This window comes from Marmota flaviventris, chromosome 8, assembly GCF_047511675.1.
Source record: "Marmota flaviventris isolate mMarFla1 chromosome 8, mMarFla1.hap1, whole genome shotgun sequence".
Taxonomy (NCBI): Eukaryota; Metazoa; Chordata; class Mammalia; order Rodentia; family Sciuridae; genus Marmota; species Marmota flaviventris.
In genome coordinates, this window is record NC_092505.1 from 4,859,427 (window position 1) to 4,879,190 (window position 19,764).

General features: G+C 50.6%; 1 protein-coding gene across 1 annotated transcript in view; it reads left to right on the forward strand.

Annotated features, from left to right (window-relative positions):
- Nucleotides 1-19,764, forward strand: part of Dscam (DS cell adhesion molecule) — a 563,164-nt gene that overhangs the window by 441,070 nt on the left and 102,330 nt on the right. Inside the window, exons 15-16 of the mRNA XM_071615768.1 lie at nt 2,653-2,820; nt 13,065-13,135. Of these exons, the coding sequence (XP_071471869.1) occupies nt 2,653-2,820; nt 13,065-13,135 (239 nt within the window). The remainder of the gene's footprint in view (nt 1-2,652; nt 2,821-13,064; nt 13,136-19,764) is intronic.

Here is a 19,764-nt window from a genome sequence, read left to right on the forward strand (position 1 = left end):
TCCTTGATGACCTGCCATCCTTGGACTCCAAGCTGAGCTCAGCCACAGTGGCTCCCGTGTGTGCTCCACATCCTCCCTCATGGGCGGCATCTACAATTTCAGGGCTAGCAGTGGACTCTGAACCTCCCCTCCTCTCCCACTGCCAGCCTCTCTCTCCAGGGCCTGTGATGGCCCCTGGCACCTGCCCTTTCTCCATTGAATGCTCTTCTGACCTTCCCTTCCTGAACCAGGGCACAACCCTGCCCCTGTGCCTCCCTCCCAGTCTCACTTTCTGCAAATCCTTGAGGGTGGCAGTGACTCCTTTCCATGTCATGAACTACCTGCCTGAACTGCTCCTCCTCCTCAGCCAACCAGGAGCTTTTCAGAGGTCTTCTAGGACTTTGAGTGGGTGTCTAGAAATATTGATATCCAGGCTCGTTATGTGTTTTTGGCGAACATGTGGAGGCTCGTGTGCTACAGGAAAGACACTTGAGCTTGGGGTGACACAAAGGCTGAGGTCCAACCCCAGCCCCTTCTCACAGGTATGTAAGAGAGCTTGAGTTCCTTGACCTTCCACACCACAAGTAAACCTCCCTACTTTGGCAGGATGTGGCTAAAGTTAGATCAAACCATCTGTCCAACTGTCTGTCCATCAGAATGAGCTGGACAGTGAGGTTTCTTCAGGCACAGGCTTCTGGGCACCTTGCCCCAGAGATTAGGATTCAGTAGGTTTAACATATAGTTGCCAAAAAAACACAACCTGAGGTTTTCAGTGTGCCCACAGACTTGGGGCCACCAAAGTCTCAGGATGGCTGCCCAGCAGGGTGCTGAGGGGGGAGGCCACATTGAAACAGGACAGAGCCAGGAAGGATGCAGCGTAGACAAAGCAAACTCCTCATGACTCGGTCACAGACGTGGAGGTGTGCGGGAGACCCCAGAGAGCCTGGGGGTGCACCCCAGATGTGGTGATGCTCGGGAAGGTGAAGGGCGAGGAGCAGGACTGCGGGGCATCCCCAGGCCCCCTGGCCCAGTGGAGGGGGGCCTGGAGTGTTAGAGGCCGAGACCACCGAATGCAGCATACAGGAGGGTTTCCAAGCCACCCGGGGAGAGGGCTGGATGGGGTCACTCAGCAGGTGTGGGCTGGGCTAACAGCTCCCACAGGGTGGCTGCAGGGCTCCAGCGACTGGCCAGACATGGAGCCCTGCTCTTGTGCCCTAGTCCCCCGTGGCATGGTGGTGGAGGGGTATCCCTGTGCCTCTTCCAACTCCCAGACTCTTTCCTTACTGCCCGGTCAGTTCTAGGAACGTTCACGCTGTGTGGGCACAGCCCTCAACCACCAGCATGTGCTCCCTCTGAGAGCTGGTCAGCAGGTCCCCATCATCCTGAACACCGTGTCCTGAAGGCCGCGCTTTCTCTTTGTGGGAGGGGCTCATCTCTGTGTCTCCCATTTGGTTGAATGGCCTCTCCCTCGTTCATTCTCTATTGAGTCACATTCTTTTCTTCTTCCATGGTTTGATTTTTTCCTTTTACCAGGGCTTCTCTTTCCATGTCATGTTCTTCCACCGCCGTCTTTTTGACCCAAAGGGTGCTCCTTCTTCTACCTGCAGGGTCCATTCTGTTATGCTCTGTGCCCTAAGAAGTGAGAGCCCTCAGAGGCAGTCTTGAAGCCGTGGACTTTTTTCTCCAAGTCTTCAAACCTCTTGTGATTTTATCTATCTTGGGAGAGAGCAACCTCCCAAACTTCCATGCTCGTCATTGGTGTGACGAATGAGTGGCAGGACCTCCGAGACAAAGGTCACTGTCCCGCTTATGCACTTACCTATTAAACATGCATACATCGTGTATTCACCGTGTGCCTAGCACTTTGGGCACTGGGAACACAGCAGTGAATACGGCAAGCGTGGTCTCCACTCTCATGGACCTTAGAATCCTGCAGGAAACATAGCACCCCCAGTAGACCCTCTCAAGTGAGTTGAGCCTCACAGGAGAAGACAACGAGAAGGACAGGAATCTATACACTCCATCACTATCCATAGTTTCAAAGACTCTCTTGTTCTTCCACAACCAACACCAGCTCGTAACTACCCACCCAAACTATGACCCAAACTTTCTGTGTCAGAGCCATTTACAGACATTCTCCTCCTTAATGGAAGCCCTAAAATCACCATGTGCAGGCTGGCACAGAGCCAGTGCTCATGTGGGATTAAGTCGGTTTTACCACACTCTGGGGAAGGAGGATCTGATGGGACAATAGGTTTAGCTGGCTTTCAGGTACCTTTTAGAACCAGGGGTGTTTGGGGGGCAGGGGAAGAGGTATCACAACATAAGTGCTCATGAGTGGGCATTCCCACCCCAAGGGTTCCAACCACACCTCTCTTCCTGGGTCTTCTGCATTTGCCTGTTCTACTTCCTCCAAGGCCCCTGAACTCAGCTCACCCGCAGTCCTCTGTCCCCCACTGTGTGAAGGATAAATGCACACTCTTCTGATGGACAGCTCTTCCAGAAAACTGGGAGCCGTGCATTAGATGTCACTTTGGGTGTAATTTTTTTCTTTCCTTCTTTCTTTTTTTTTTTTTTAAAAAAAAAAAGAATTCCTACTTGTGAACTTTCAAAGGCAGAGGAAAAAAACTCACATCTCTATCTCTTCTTTTTTGAAAAAACAAAACCCAAAAGACTCCTGGGATTCTGCTCAGAGAACCAAAGATGTTTCCCCTCAGCTGAACTCGGCCACCATCATTGATATCCACCCTTCCTCCACCTACAGCATCCGCATGTACGCCAAGAACCGGATTGGCAAGAGCGAGCCCAGCAACGAGCTCACCATCACAGCGGACGAGGCAGGTATGTGGGACCACCAGGTCACTCACTCTCAGGAGCCCAGGGGCTCACTCTTGGGGGCTTATTGGTTAACACAGACTCGGACCTTGGCCTGTGCCAGGTGGAATTCTCTGATGCATTCTTCCCTTAGTTGATGCTCTATAAAAATGCAGACAGGGCTCCCCTCCAACTCTGAAGGTACCACTCTTCAGATAGGACTAGTTCACGTTCCTTTTATCCAAGACTTAAAAGAAGACATGAGGCTATCAGGTGAGACTCAAAGAGTCCTGCCCTTTTACAATTGCCATGTCTAAAGGCATGGAATCCAAGTGCCTTTCTTGCCTAAACCCACTGAAGTCCAAGTGCCAGAGGAAAGAAAGACCTCCTCCTAGGGAGGAATAAATGTTATTGCTTTTTTCCATTATAAAGTATTGCATATTTAATGTTGAACATTTCAAAGACAGAGATGAGCACTTTGAAGAAGGAAAAACAGCTTCCACCATCTTACCACCTAGAGCTAACTTGGGGCTGTGTCCGTGGGCACTTCTAAATCCTATTTGCCACCTGGTCCATGACTCTGGAACATGTGCACACACACTCACCCACAACTGCACGTGCACATAGACCTGCAAGCCAACCCACAGCCCATAAGACTTGGTTTACTCTGGCTCCCGGAGGTGGAACTGACTGGTTCACAGAGGCCTAAGCAATGAAGCCATGATCAGTGGGTGCTCTGGACACACCTCGCAGGAGAGGAAGAAGCCACTGTCCTGGGGAAACAAGGCCTTCTGGTCCCTTGGAGGGAAATGAGTGTCTGGTCCCTAAACCCATGTCTATAGCTCCTGCCCCCATCACAGCTAGTCAGCAGCTCCCTGCTGTGGTGCAGCTGGAAGCCGGGTCTCAGCCCTGCTTCTCCATCACCAAGAATGAGACCATCATTCCTAGGTGACAGAGAGACTCCTGGAGGTTTGCCTCAACTTCCAACCTCCTTCCCCCACCTCCCTTCCTTTCACCCTCCTTAACAGTGTTCTGGATAGATTTGGAGCTTTTACACACACTTATATATATGTATATACACTTATATATATGGAGTACTTTTCTACAACTCATAATGTTTCCCACCATCTATTTAATCCTGTATTGTAGACAGGTCAGTTGTTTTCAATTTTCTGTTAGTATAAACACCACTGTGATGAACATCCTGGTGGTATTTCTTTTGCCTTTTCCATGATTATTAGGTTACATTCAAACAAAGTAGGATGGATGGATAAAATCAAATGCAACACTCCACACTTTCGTCTGTGTAACCAATATTGCCTCAAGGAAATAAATTCAAATGTACAATTCTCCCCGAATTGCAGAGGTGTGCCCATTTCCTAATGCTGGAAGGTGGCCGTTCTTGAAAATTGCTTCTAAGCGTGGGCGGCGGAATGCCTTGATGTTGTGCCGGAGTGTCTGAGCGAGATCTGTGTCAGACACTTGGATGTCACGTCATTTCTCATCTGCAAAATAAATAGAGATGCTGTCTCCTCCTGCACACCCATATTTGATCGTTGGAGAAAATTTCTAAGCTTGGAAAGCCCTTGTGTTTCTCAGAAATAAGTGGGAAATGAGTTTTAATATGCTCCTGCAAAAATAGAACCTTATTTAAATATTCATCTAAACAACCCACTGATTTCCTGCAATTTTGTTATGCTGGCTATTTAGGGAGAACGAGCTCCCCCATCCTTCAGCCCAAGATGCAGCCTCGGACCCCAGGCTCAGCCTCCTCCTTCCCTCCCCTCCCGTGTTCTGGTCCCAGGCCGTCCCACACCCTTCTCAGGGTAACTACATTTCTCCAGTGGAGCCTTGTGCAGCTGCTCCCCTGATTGCCATTGTGAGCACTGGGAGTGCTGCTGTTGCCCAGCGACCTCCTCTGCAGCTGCCAGTTGCCATGGCAGCATCTCTCGCAGCCAGAAGACCAGGTGAACAGCCTCCGGCGCGGGTCTGCAGGGCAGCTGCCCAGCATCTCTGCAGACCATGCAGAAATCACCTCTTTGGCTCCCGGGCTGGCCTCCTGGACTTGACCTGGATGCTGGCAGTGGCAGCCCCACGTGGCCTCCCTCTAATATCGAGAAGAGCTCGGGGAAAAGGCAGGGGTGGAAACAGACTCTAGCGAAGCCATGCTGCAAAACAGACCCTGTCTTGTCCTGGTGCAGGCTCTGCATGCCTCGAATGAAAATGCTATTTTCCACGTGACTCACAGAAGCCAGAGTGCAAGCACCTGACCAAAGATCCTCATCAGAACTGGCTGCAGTTCCTCTGGCTGCAGGGGCTGTAGACACAGACTCCACCTCCTCAGCAACGCCCAAAAGGAACACCTTCTAGAGGACTGCAGTATTGTGTGACCAAAAGACCTGACAAGAACAATTTTAGAGGAAGAAGAGTGTACTTGGGGGTCACAGGTTCAGAGGTCTCAGTCCATGTACAGGGTTGACTCCGTTGTTCTGAGCATGAGGCGAAGCAGACCATGGTGGAAGAGCGTGGTGGAGGGGAGCAGCTCAGAGTATGGCAACCAGGAAGCAGAGAGAGAGCACAATATAAACCCCAGCAACCTACTTCCTCCAGGCACACCCCACCTGCCTGTAGTGCCCACCCAGTTATCAAGCTCTCAAAACCCAGTCTCTTCACCTCTAAACTCTCTGGCAGTGTCTCACCCCATAGCGAAACCAGAACATATTGTGAGAGAACTTTTCCACCCTCATGGCTCCACTTCCTCCAAAATAGACCCCTCCAGCAGTGAGAATCTTGGGTAGAAGCTTCTGGAAGGCATAGATATACTCATGGTTGCAGTGATGTCATGCCCAAGTCTCTGTCACCTGAGGTCACTTCCCCCGCCCACCTGCTGGGGAGATGCATCTGGGAGGAGTTAATCTCTGTGTCCCCCGCACACTACCTGGGAGCTCTGCGACTCCCTGTGCTGCAGCCATGGACTGCCCTTCCATGCCCTCGAGCCTCTGGATTTGTGCATCTCCCTCTATCTGACTGGCTCTTGAACTCCGGGTCTCCATCCCTGTGCTTACCCTTGAGAAGCAGGTCGAATGGGCTGGACCCTCTGCAGGCCCCTCTCCCGTCTCCCTGCTGGAGAGTGCCTTCTCCCCAGCACTGAGGGGGGCTTCTCATTTTGAGGCATCTCTTCACTTTCCCTGGATAGCCACGTCTGGAGCTGTGCTGTGACCCTCTGCCCTGCTCAGCGTCAGGCCTGTTTGTCACTCATGCTCCTACCCTCTGCGCTTCCGTCATGGGGGATTGCTCGGTATGTGCAGGAGGAATGCCCCTGGGGAAGGACAGCGATGAGAGGCATGAGGGAGAATATATGGTGGATCGATTCCACCCTGAGGATTGGGAAATTGCTGTGATCTGGATGTTGGTGTCCCCTTCTTTGTAGTTCCTAGTATAATAGTGTCAAGAGGTGGGGTCTTAATTAGCCAAGGGCCATGTGGGTGGGGCCCTCAGGAAGGGAATGAACACCTATAAAACAGGCCCAGGGAAGCGTGCCAGGAAAGGGCCATCAGTGCCTCCTCCACACATCCAGTCTGACAGCACCTTGACACTGGCTTCCCAGACTCCAAATTTCTATAAAAAATAGATCTGGTTTCCATAAGCTATGCAGCTAAGGGTATTTTGTCTAGCAGCCTGAAAGGACTAAGACCGAGGATTCATGAAGAAAAAATAAAGAAAGGCCAAAGCGTTGGGCTGGAAGGCCCAGAGAGGAAGAGGCAGGAGGAGTACGACCCACTCATCAGGGCTCCAGCTGCCCACCGCCAGCATCTGAGCCTCTAGCCTGCGCCCAGCCTGCATCCCAGGTCAGACTCTGTGGCCCACAGCCTCCTAGACAGAGCAGAGAATCACTGGGTCTGCCACAGATCTGGCCCGCGGTTAAGGGTCCTCTGGACTGTGAGCCTTACACCAGACGGAGCCTCCAACAATCTGCTTCTGCGGTGACGCTCTTTGTTCCTGGGGAGTCTTGGCAGATCTTTTTACTTAGGTATGAACTTTTTAAACGTGCATATTTCAGACCCAAACCTCTTGCTCTTGAGCTCCTCAGCAGTGGCCAGCTGGGGCTGACAGTGGTCCCCTTGGGTGATCCCCAGTTGCAGTGCCTCCCACCCTCCTTTCATGCAGGAGTCAGCAGACCACAGCCTGTGGGTCAAATGTCACTTACAAACCAAAAGCTAAAGCTAGTTTTTCATCTCACAAAGAAGAAAATGCTTGCAGGAGGGCGTGTGGCCCAGGCGGCCCACAGAAGCCTAGGCTGTCTGACCCTTTACAGAGCAAAGTTTGCAGTTAGTTCTTGCCACTGTAGCAACTGAGTTTTGGGTTTGTGCAGCAGCCCTCAGGAAGCTTTGTGGAAAAGGAATCACGGCCATTTACAAAATGTCCCTTCCTAATGATGGAAAGCAACATTGTCCTCATGCCAAGATCCTGGGTATATTTTTATGTGAAAGAGGACAAATGCATTATCATGCACTTAAGTACTCTCATACTCTCACCTCAGAGAGCAGCAAAGACCACACAATTTAGCACACTCTTCTTGACTCCTCTAACAGCCCTTAGCCCCCCAAAAAGGAGGCATCAGAGAGTAAATGGAGACACTGTCAGAGTTAATGAGCAGCACTTAGTGGGCCAGAAGTGCATCCGACATCTCAAGTCTCCATGACACAGATCAGCATGTCACATCCACAGCTGACCCTCGCCAGAGACCAACTTCCCCATTAGCAGCCTTGCCCTGGAGGCCACACGTCACTTAGTGTCTGTGGCCCAGTGCCGGTGGCGGATGCCTTCCTCATGCATCTGTGCCTTCATCATGATGGATCTGTGCAGAGAACGTGGAGGTTCAAGCCTGCTGCGGTTCCCTGAGATGCCACCTCATTCTCACAGACCATCAGGGGATGGAAGGGGGGGACTTCAGAAAGCCCACAGCACAGAATCCTGGGGCGTCTGGTGGATCTGGCACCGAGACCATCATGATGATCAGAAAGCAGAGAGAGTCTCCGCTCGCCAGACTCAAAAGATATACCCCAAAGCCACGCCCCCAAAGCCCAGCTCCTGCAGCCACACCTCATCTGCCTCCTGTTACCGCCCAGCTAATCCCATCAGGGGTTGATTCACTGATTGGGTTAAGACGGTCACAACCCCATCATTCCTCCTCCTAACCTCCTTGCATTGTCTCACACGTGAGCTTTTGGGGGACACCTCAGATCTAAGCCATAGCATGGCTTATTGTGTTTGTGCTCTTTTCTTTTGGCCCCCTCTCAAGACAGGAATAGGTGCCTGCTTTCTTAGCCACTGTGTCGCAGGCACCTGGAACAGTGTGTGTAATAGGTGCTAAATAGTTTAACTGAGTGACTTGTTTATCCATGAATACTGGTTTAATGAAGTCAGACTTTCCCTATTTGGGTGTCAGCTGCTTTGTTTTGTTTTAATTTTTACCAAGCACTGTCTTGGCCCTGTTTGCCCAAAACAGAACATGCCCCTCACCCACCCAACCTACGTCAAAGATGATCATCTGCTTGTGAAATTGTGCAGCGGGGGCTCCTTTCTTTTAACCCACAGTCGTGGGCCAGTCTTTGCCTTGATTCGGACCTGGCACGTAGTAGGCCCTCAATCAACACCCCAATAAGGAAACTGGAGGTAGATATTTGGGCCTGATTCCCTCTGGGGCGGTTCAGCCCTGTTCAGAACCACCAGGTCCCAGGTCTCCAGCGGCAGGCAGGGGGCTGGAGCATAGGGGAGGGGAGGTTTTGAGAGCAGAATGCAGTGCCCCTGCTTGCAGCTCAGTGTCCTTTGAGAGGGACAAGGGGCCTTGGGGGCCACAGGAGGCTGACAGGGCTGCAAGCAGCAGGGAGCCGCCACATCTAGAGGAACAGACGCAGACCAGACATCAGCCCATGAACCACCAGGAGAGAGGAAAATGGGAGCAGGGACATGTGGGCTTGACAAGTGGGGCTTCTGTCCTCGCCGCAGTGTCAAATAGAATCAGCCAAAGTTGCCTTGCTTCACACCTTGCAAAATATTAGAAATTGTGATCAGTCTTTGCTCATGATGGCTTTATAGATTGGCCCGATTTGACTTCCATAGAAATGCAGAGATTACTTATTTTGGAAAATCACGTTAGTTGTGAGACTTCATCTCTGGACCTCCAGGATATCGCTGGTCTTCTGGCTAAAACACAAAAACAAACCCCTCCTCCTTTCTCTATGACTCCAGCTTCAGTTCACGAGCATGCAAACAAATTCTTAAATGCAGATGTCAACACAGTGTTAAAATTTAGTTCAGTAAGCAGAATGCCTTATACCTGACTCCCAACAGCTTTAGCATTTTTTAGAATTCAGCGTGCCTCGGGCTGTAATTTTACAGAAATCATCTGCAGTGGGCTGAGGTCCTATGAAGAGGACAGGTCAGGCTCTGTAAGGAAAGCACTCAAATTCTGAAAGAAGACTAATTTTTTTCTGTAATTAAAAATGTTTTTTATGGTATTTTAGAAACCTGTAGAAAATTTAGTCCTTTTTGTAAACAAACGAACAAACAAAAATGTTCCTGATTACATTGGGCACAGCTTGAAGTAGATTTTTAAGTTTTTTGGATTATGTCTATCACTTTATATTTTAAGAGAGATCCAAATGTATTCACCTCAGAGAATTGGGAGATCGATAAATGAATTACTAAGAAGCCACAGCAATACTGGTAGGTGGGAGATGGAGGTGCTCTGATCATAATGGTGGTCAGATCTCTCCTGGCAATGGGGCTGTCCCCCCCACTGCAGTGAAACACCAGACTGGGCTGGAGGGTGACTTGCCCCTAAGTGTGATCACATCATGGACTTAATGTTTTTCAAAGGCTGAGACTATTGTGCTGCACCTTCCTGAGGCACCCATACCTGAGGTCACAGTGGGACACACCAGGATGAGACAGTGCTCCTAACATTACCTCCAATTCCCAACCCACTGGCTTCTTGTTAACTTCAGTTGAGGACAACAAAATTGAAATAACCAGCATCACTATCAACCTGTCAACCGTCAGAATGATTTTCCCTCAGGATTTTTATGGAGGAACCACATGCTTCTCGAAGGCCACAGACTCATCAGTATGAAAAGAAATCCATCCCGCAGGTTTACATCGGGCCTAATATTGGGATTCCCGCGTGGAGGGCTTGGCCTCGTGTGGCAAGTGGGTGCCAAGCTCTGACAATGGTCATCTCACTGGTCAGCCTCTCTCTGGGTTGCTGTTCTGAAAACTAACCTCAATGCTAGCAGAGCCTTTTCACTTGGGGGACCCATAAATCCTCGAGGCTGCAGGACCCTCGAGAATCCAGCCTCCCCTGTACCTGCAGGGGGAGGGACGCACGCTCAGGGCTTTAGCACCTGCAGCCTGTCTTGCCCCTCAGAACAAGGACTTGCTCCCAGCTGGACCTCGCTGTCAGGTAGCCTTGAGTGTCCTGGGAGATTGCACTGACCTGCAATCGAACGTGTGGCCCTCCAGTGCTGGTCCCAAGGCCAGGTGGGGATGAGCTGCCCTGGGGCTCCTGGGCATGGGCAGCAAACTCAGATGCAGGGAGAGAAAGCTCAAGGCAAAGGCTCAGACCTGCCCAGAGTCAGGGGTGCATTGGTTCTGCCCAGACTCCAGACATGGAGGGACTTGGGGTGCATGGGGGACTGTGGAGAGGAAGTCAAGTTCCCGTCCAGGAAGCAGAAAACGTGGGATGTGTTCTGAGGCCCCCTTTAAAAAGTTGAATTCCATAAGAACAATGATGAAGAAAACAGAGGACAGGGGACATTTTTGTTTAATTATGAATATATTTCAGCAAAAAAGCAAAGACTGAGACTACTGTGCAACACCTTCCTGAGGAGATGCACATCCCTGAGGTCCCAACCGGACAGACCCAGAATGAGACAGTGTCCCTGACATTGCCTCCAGTTCCAACACACTGCATCTTGTGATTTCAGGGAATGGCATTAGCAAGACGGGGAAGAGGGGTGCAGCCCACGAGTCAAACTCCCTCCTTCTCTCTCCCGCTGCAGTTCTTGTCCTAATAGACACTGTGCGGTCCTGTCTCCCTTCAAAGGCATGTGTCCGAGCTGCAGTGACGCACCTTTCCTAGAGTCCTGGCTCCCTCCCCGGGCACGCTTGTGATCCTTCTCTCCCTGTCCCCAGCCCTGACCTGTGGAATCATTGCCCTGCTGTTTTCCTGCTGGACGAGGCGGGAGCCAGGCCCATTGTTCTCACAGAGTGGCCATCTGAGCCTCCATTTCTGCCTTCCAGGGTCAATGCCTCTGCCCCCCCTGTGGCCAGAGTCATTTTACTCTGCACCGTGTCTGAGTCTCATAAGGCCTGTGGCCAGCCAAGCCACCTCCTTTCCAAATCCCCCTCCCCACAGGTCTCGGTTCCAAGACCCAGTGCACACCCTTTCCTTTGGCCACAGGAATTCTCCGAACTTTTGCTGTGGTCCCCAAGCCCAAGTCTTTCCTTCCCGCCCCATTCTCGTGTCCTGCTTTGCCCATTAATTACAGTGCGTCCTCAGAACCGCCAGGCTTTGCATCCGCAGCTCTACCCATCTTCAGACTGAAGACACTACAAAGAACTACCTCTGAACTGAGCATGCAGAGGTTTCTTTTCTCATTGTTCTCTAAACAACACAGAGGAACAACTACTCACCCAGCATCCACCTGGCTAGGTGTTCTAAGGCATCCAGAGATGGCAGTGTATACAGGAGGATGGGCACAGGTCACGTGCAAATATTCTGTAAATTTCCTGTAAAGGCTGGAGCGTCCTTGGACTGTGGTATCTGAGGGGACCTGGAACCCATCCCCCAGGGATACTCAGGGAGAAATGTGTTTTGTTGGAAAAAGAGACAGGCTTAAACCTGCTTCCTTCAACCAATTCTTCTAGCTAATGCCTCCCATCTGGTCGCTCCCCTTCCCCTTTCCTTTCCCTAATTAAAATGATAATAATATTATTATAATTCTAATTACCAAGTGCACTGTTCTCAAAACAGCCTCATTCAACCAATTTCAGATTGAAAACATTTCAAAAATTACATCTGGACTGCATGTCAAATAAAGGAAACCGAGTCACAGAGAAGTTTTTCTGACCTACAAAATGTGACAGAGCTAATAATGATGGAGACAGAATTTTAACCCAGGAGGAAGATTCCAATGTCGTGTACTTAGCGACTGGCTCATGGTGCTCTCAGAACTGTCTTTATGGAAAGGAAACCGTCTCCCCTGGATCCTGCCCTCCTTATCTATAAGTCTTTACGCTGTCCTTCATGACCCACTCTCTCTGCCCCGGCCACCTGTCTCCCACGCACCCCTGCCTTCTGCACAGTTTCTCCACATTCACAGAAATGCCTGTTTAGGATTCAGCAGTGATCTCTAAACTGGCAATCCAGAAACACTTGTCAGTCCAAAGGCGTCCCCTTGGCCTCCCCTGAGGTCATTGCTTCATTGCTTCTACCCTGGGAAGGAGATGCATGTGTGCGCCTGACTACTGTGGTCAGACCGTGACTCTTGGTCGGCAGAACCATCTCCCAGGTCTCAGTGCTCCACGTTGACCCTACAGCACCGTGCGTTTCTATGACGCGCTCCTGTACTCTAACTGGAATGAAGGTGACGTTGTCCCTCATGACTCTCTGCTTGCCGCAGCCCAGGGATATAGGTGGGTGGGGCTGTACCTCCGTTTTCCTCATCCAGGTTGCTCCTTCCATCTGTGGTCAGGGCTCCTGGCTCCCTAGAAGTCTTCATTGGAAAGTGTGGAGATCTGAAGCAAAGAGACCCAAGGCAGGATGGTCATTTGTTTCTTCCCCAAGTTCGTTGAGGAAGCCCAAGCGCTCATTGCTGAAGGGGGCTTCCCAGGGAAAGCGAAGGACCCCCCGCACCAGAGAGTCAGTGTATAACACACAGCTTCTCTTACGGCTGCCTATCAGAGCCCATAACTTGCTCAGACCTGGGGTCATAGGCACACTGGGGAGGAGCACGATGCCAGGTCCCCGAGACTCATTCTTCCAAACAGCAAATCCACATAAGCAAGCATCGTGCACAGTGACTCTGCAAAATTGACTTGCCCACAGAGCCGAAAGCCTGCTTCCTCCCTGCCAGGCGTGGCGAGTCCCCTGGCCTGGTGTGTCCCCTGGCCTGGCGCGTCCCCTGGCCTGGCGTGTGGTGTGGCTCCACCCCCCCCCCCCCGCCCTGGCACCCGTTTCTAACCTCCTTGGTTTTTGGTCCTTACAGCTCCTGACGGTCCACCTCAGGAAGTTCACCTGGAGCCCATATCGTCTCAGAGCATCAGGGTCACCTGGAAGGTAAACCTGGAATCATGCCTGTTCCTGGCACTCTCTGCTGAGTGGCCTTGCACTCTCAGGTGTTGTGATACCATGACACTAACATTTTATGACACTTTTAATTTTCAAAATTAGATTATAGCCCTTTTCTTAAAACTCAGCACAGTTCATGTTGCTTAATGATGGGGATCAAGCCTGACAAAGGTGTCTGTAGGTGACTTCGTCCCTGTGCGAACATGATAGAGTGCACTTACCCAAACCAAGACCTCTGTGATGTCACCAGCGACATGACCTTAGGGGACCGCCATGGCAGCAGTGACCCATCACTGACGTGGCACCATGAGGAGGCCCAGCTTTCTGTGTGGGTCCACAGTGGCCTTCTTTTCCTGCAAATTCTGCATCTATCTGCAGAGAATGGAGTTGCTGGGTTTCATTCTTTGAGTTTGATCAAGGTCCTTGAATTTCTCCGTACAAATAGTGAAACTGGCAGAAAGTGCTGAGTGACTGCACTCTAATTTCATCCCAGCAGAAACTGTTTCTAATTGCTGTTCCTAAGGGGCAAAGAATGGTGTGATAGATAGTCAGTCCACTGAGCTGGCAGAGAGGAGGGGCCCTGGCTGTGCCCCTCGCTGGCCACGTCCGTAAGAAGGCCCTTCCATTTCCCCAGAATTGAAATGAACTGCGGAGCAGCTGTGTCCCCAGGCAGCGGCACCCTGAGTGTGGCCAGGTGCTGATGGCGCTGGTTGGCACAGTGTGTGTTGTCTGTCGCTGGGAGAGAAAGCAAGCTGGACCGCAGTGGGCCAGGCTTTCAGAGCTGACCTTCTCCGTGAGGATGCAGCATTGACTTGGCGCCCAAGCTCTGGGGAACCCTGCCCGTGGATATTCACATCACAGCACTTGCCTGGGGGTGAAATACCTTGGGAACAAGCCAGGCCCTGAAGGTGCTCTTGGCAGTCCTCTCTCGGGCCAAATTCCACTTTATATAGAGAGTATTATCAGGCCAAAACTTCCATGAAGCTGCACTTGCCACTGCTGTTCTGGATTTCTCGTGTGTGTGTGTGTGTGTGTGTGTGTGCGCGCGCGCGCGTGTGCGATTCTTTCCCTTCCCTCTTTCCTCGCCCCTTTCCTCTGTTCATAACCCAATCGCACCTCTACTCACCTCTGCCAACCTATTGCAATATACCTGGGTGTTTTCCTTCTGGTCTTGGCTCTTTCATAAGATGACCTGCATCGGTGACAGAAATGGCTTTGCCTTGTTGGGTGGATCCCACCCGTGGCATTCACACACACTGAGGCAGCGGGGGCTCCCAGGGCCAGCTTTTCTCACCCCCAGCCAAAGAGCTGTGCTTGCAGCAGGTGGCATAACGTGGCCAGTCAGTGAGGCCAGGTGCTGCCCACGTCCTGCGCAGGTGGTGGGAAGGGGGTTCCTCTTGGTGGAATGGGCTGGCTGTGGAATAAAAGCTAAGAAAGGTTGAGTGGTAAAAAAAAAAAAAAAAACCCACAGAACACAGGAAATATTTTTAGAAAGCGGGGTCCGGATGGGACAGGCGATCTTAGGGATGGAGCTTCCACACTCAAAAGATCAAAATGGAGCTCGCGCTTGCATTATTTATGTCGGGGACCTTCAGAGGTTTTCCACGGAATGTTCTTTGCCAAATAAGGTAGGAGGTGGGCTGTCCAGTTCCCAATGGGTTACACCCAACTCCGGAGCTGTGAGAGGGGTTCCTGGCAGAGTGGAGAGAGAGGTCATGTGCCTTGGGCAGTCTAATGCACGCAGGGGAGCTGTGGATATTTCCCAAGGAGAAACCTAAATTTCCATGGCTCAATACCAAGCAAAGACCCTCAAGTAATTCACGGGTGGCAGCCGGGGAGTGAGGAGGGTGCCTCTGTCTGTGAGTGCAGCCACCCACTGTGAGCAGCACACACTGTGCAGTGAAAGGCACTCAGCAGCCTTACTCAGGTGCCTCAAGCTGCAAGTGAGGCGCTGAGTCACTTGAACTAGAGCCTGTGACGCTCCACCACCACCTGTGCATCCTCTTGCATTTTGCTGCTGAAAAGTCCAGATATGACTGTGGCCTTGAAAGCTTTTGGTTATCCTGATAGAAATGTCTCTCGAAGAGCATCTAGTTCTTAGAGCTAAAACCAGAAACTTCCAAGGCTGTAAAAGGCAGGTGGACACAGAAAGCAGCAGTGAAAGTCTCTAAGTTACCCCTGATTCTCTTCTCAGTGCCAAAGAGACGAGCATGCTGTGGGCTGGGGTCATGAGCCGATCGCTCTGTGCTGTTGGAACAGCCCGGCTTTTCTCAGTGCAGGGGCCCGTGATGCACAGCCCTGGGCACAGGCAGATCTGCTGGCACTGGCCTGGATGAATGGGGCTCAGCTGTCTGGTCGCGTTGGTCCTCCTCATAGAGCAGGACTGCTTTTGCTCAGCTTCTTACAGTGGACTAGACTGGGTGAGCCCCAGGAGTGTGGAGGATGTGGCTCGTCGGCTTGCTAGACCCTCAGGAGTGGGAGTGGGGAGCATGAGTGCTAAATTAATGAGTCCCTTGCCGCGGTTGGCTTTTATGTCAAAAGGTTCACATCAAGAGGTGGAGTTTTTTTCTTTTGAAAAACTCTGGACTCCTTGGAAAGCTTGAGGAGACTAAATTTGCCTCTTAGATTTTCACGTATATGAAATATGCATCGCCCTCTAATGGAATCCTTCCTCGCTTATTTGTACCATTTGGAATGTGCTCGACATCTCTCTCCACCCAGTTATTGGATTAGTCCTCTTAGCCAAGCCAGTGGATTGGCCTGCCTCGTGGGCCCCGGGTCTCCCAAGAGCAGAGACTCCTAGCCTAAGCAGATGGCTCTCCTGGGCCTGACCTCAAAAGATGCTGTCCACCTTTCCCCCAGCATGACTCAGCTACCTGAGTGGCTGAGTGGCACTCAGGTCTGATACCCAGCATGCTGGGAGGATGTTTGGGCTGTTACTCAACATAGGAGGTGTTTCTCTATTCAGAGCCCAGTGGAAAGTCTATACTCTACAGCTCATTGGCCCTGACAGGTCCTGAATTGAACTTGGTCTAAGGATTGGAACCAAGGCCATCTACAATCAGGAGGCTGGCGACTCTTTTAAATGGCTTCTTATGAGAGCTTCACCTTGAACCCAGATGAACCAGTCATAATGCAAGACATCCAAGGCAGCCACTTCCTTCGTCTGTTTTATAATTGTTGGGTTATAAACAGGTTGTAACCTGTTACGTTATAATAAGGAAGGAAGGAAGGGTTGTATTTGTCTTTGACTTAAAGAATATATGATCAGAAATTCTAATAAGACTAATGAGTGGGAGCCACAAGGTTACAACTATTAAAAAGCACTTGGGGGCTGGGATTGTGGCTCAGCGGTAGAGCGCTCACCTAGCACGGGCGGGATCCAGGTTCGATTCTCAACACCACATAAAAATAAAGGCATTGCATTGTGTCCATCTACAAAAAAAGATTCTCTCTCTCTCTCTCTCTCTCTCTCTCTCTCTCTCTCTCAAAAAATAAAAGATAAAAAATAAAAAAATAAAGACTGGTTGGCCAGTCTTGTGTCTCTCTGCATTTCACATCTCAACATCACAATGCCCAAGTGGATGAGATTCTGCAGCTGGGATATTAGGACAAAGATTTTTCTGCTCAGAATAATTTTTTTAAATGATTTAAACTATCAAGTACTTTGTGCATAATTTTAACCATGAAGATCTACTCTCTGTATACATGATTATGTAATATTCACATGAAAAATGAAAAGCCTATGTAAAATTATGACAGCATTCATGACATTATGCACAGAGTGGGTTCTGCATAAGTTAAATGCATCTCTAACAAGCAAATGTGTATGATAGGAATATTGTATAATAAGCACTGGACCCAGCTTCAGGGGAATTAGACATTATTTCCATCTCTACACCCAGCACCAATGACCTTAGAAAAGTCACTTTATTCATCATTGTGGAGACTTGGACCCTTTTCTCTTGTCCCAATTTGAGAGTCCTTTCCATCACACCACTGCCACTTTGGTGATACCCTGTCTCCCCTACCAACCCTCAGCACTGGCCTGACAACCGTGGATTGTAAGGCACCTGAGCTGGTTTCTTTGTAACAACCCAGTTTTGATCTCTGCCCTGGATGCTGGGCCCCGTGGCTCTGGAGAACTCGGTAATTTCTAATAACAGTGTGCAGTTTGCCGAACACAACATGCTCTGTTTTAAATAATCTAACAACAGATGAATAGATAGAATTTCAGAAAGATATTCAAAAGACTGTCCCCTATGGAGTTTTATTGATTCTCATTTACTCCATCTTTAATAGAAAACAAATGAAAGATCACAGTATGGTGAACATGGCATTGAGCATTACAAGTGGGCTGAGTGGCCTCTGTTAAGTGTGCACAGCAGCGAGGACACACTACTGAATGGGCCTTATTATCCTGAGTGGAAGTGGGGACTCTTCCTGCCAATGACATTTCTCATCTTTTCAGCATGGGCCCACATGTTAGAAAGAAAGACAGAAGGAAAACATGTTTCTGACCACGAGTTAGAGTCAAGGTGACATCTGCTGCACCTGCCGTGTTATGGGCAGGTCTCCTACGGCAAGGGAGGGAAGGCGTTACTTTACCATTGAACTCGCTGGACAGACGTGGTCAGGGTTGGTAGAAGAGACACCAACCAGGACAGCGTGAGTCAACGCCTCAGTGTGCCCAGTGTTAACATGAGGCAGGACAGAAACGCAAAGCAGGTTGGTTTTGCTAATTCAAATACATTTAACTTACTGTGCTCAGATGTAACTAACTAATTCTACTTCAAGGTAACCTTTCATGATTTTTATAAAAGCAAAACTCTTTGTATCAAAAACTTTGAAAGCTAATTTTAAATTCTTCCCATTCTTGTGATAGATATTCCCACTAGTGTATTCCTTTGAAAAATGTTATGTCGAGACTAGAAATAAAAGTTCTTTGTGCTTGGAGTAATCACAGACATAGGAAATAAAACAATTTCACCTTCATGAAATACATTATCATCCCGGCTTCCTCTGCCAGAACGGTTTAAATTTGGAAAGACAATTGTTCCTGTAGAAGTACAGGAGAATTCGGGGAGCTTACAAGTGACCACTGCTAGAACAGCTCCCCAGGACGTGAGGAGCATCCTGTGGTTCCTCTGGCTCTGCCCGGCTGTGACTCTGCACTTAGACATACTTCTAGAATGTTCCGGGTAGAGCAAACTACTTCACACTTTTTCAATGCTCTGTCCCCAATACCACTTCCTGCATGTCAAAGACTGAAATTCCTTTAGTGCCTTGTGTTACCTAGTACAGGTGAGAGACAGGTGAACTGCTCTGCAGGAAGACACCACCCCTCCCACATCAGCCCCTCAGCAAAGATGGAGGACATTCAACCCACGGTCTGAGACCCCTCCTGTGGATACAGAAGTGACTTGTCTTCTGACAGCTCCAGCTAGAACCTTTCCATCCCAGCAAGGATTCAGTGAGAGTGACCGGTTCCATCGCTGCCCAGGCCCTGGCCTTTCTCCTCCCAGCTCCACTCTGGCTGCCCTCCGCTCAAGAGCCTGGATCACGATCTACCTCCGTCAGTGCCTCTCCTACAACACTTCTGACATGAGACATTTCCTGCTCCTACCCAGAGAAGCCTCTTCTGAGCATTTGTGACCAGTGACCATGCCTTTGAAGTCTCATCTCTTGAACTTGCTCACTAGACCTAGATCTGGGAGGTCCCCCATCCATGGCCTCAGCCCTGCCCTCTTTGGTCACTCTGCATCCCTTGGGGCTCCCCTGACCTGAAGGGAGCTACTCTGTGCTGGATCCTCAAGTTGTGCCTGGGTCAGGGGACCAAGCTCTTTGGGATCACTCAGCTGCCACTAAGGAGCTGGAGCTTGGCCTTCTGCTCACTTGTGACGTCCAGCCTGTCCCCCTACATTCTCACTGCCTGTGGACAGCCTGCAGCTGCAGGTGAGGTGCTCATGTTCATGAAGATGTCCTTGGAGGCAGTGCTGTGGTCGCTCCCTCATCCACGCATGAAGACAGCCCGCTCTGACAGCCAGGCTGGGCAGGTCCCGCCATAGGCAGTGTCCCCTTGGTACTGTGTGGGACACATCTCCAGGAGACTCACAGGCCCATGAGTCCCTTTTGTTTGTCATTAAGGAGCTGAAGAAATGGGGTGATGTGGCCTGCGCTCTGGGGCAGGCCGAGTCCCCGCTTCTTTTTGCTGTTGTTGGTACATCTGCCAGTCCTCCCAGCGAGGCCCAGCAAATCCCACCGGCCCCCTGGATAACAGCCTGGCTCTCAGACTTGAACATGCAGGCTCCAGCAAGGACTTGCTAAAGCAGAGCCAGGCCCCAACTCCAACATTTGTTTCTGGATCAGAGGACTCAAGCGGCCCAGTCCTGCCTCACCAGGGATTTTCCGGGACCTTCCTGCTGCCGGCGGTGCACTCCGATCCCTGGGGCCCTTCCCTGGAGTGTCCCCTGTCTTTGTCTAGGCTCTCATCTTTCCCAGCTCCAGGATGACCGCGGATGCCTTGCCACAGGGTCACTGAGCCGACTCTGTGCCTGGGTTGTCTCCTGCTCTCCCCTCTGGGAGCACCTATGTGTCCTGATGGACTGTCTCCCCCT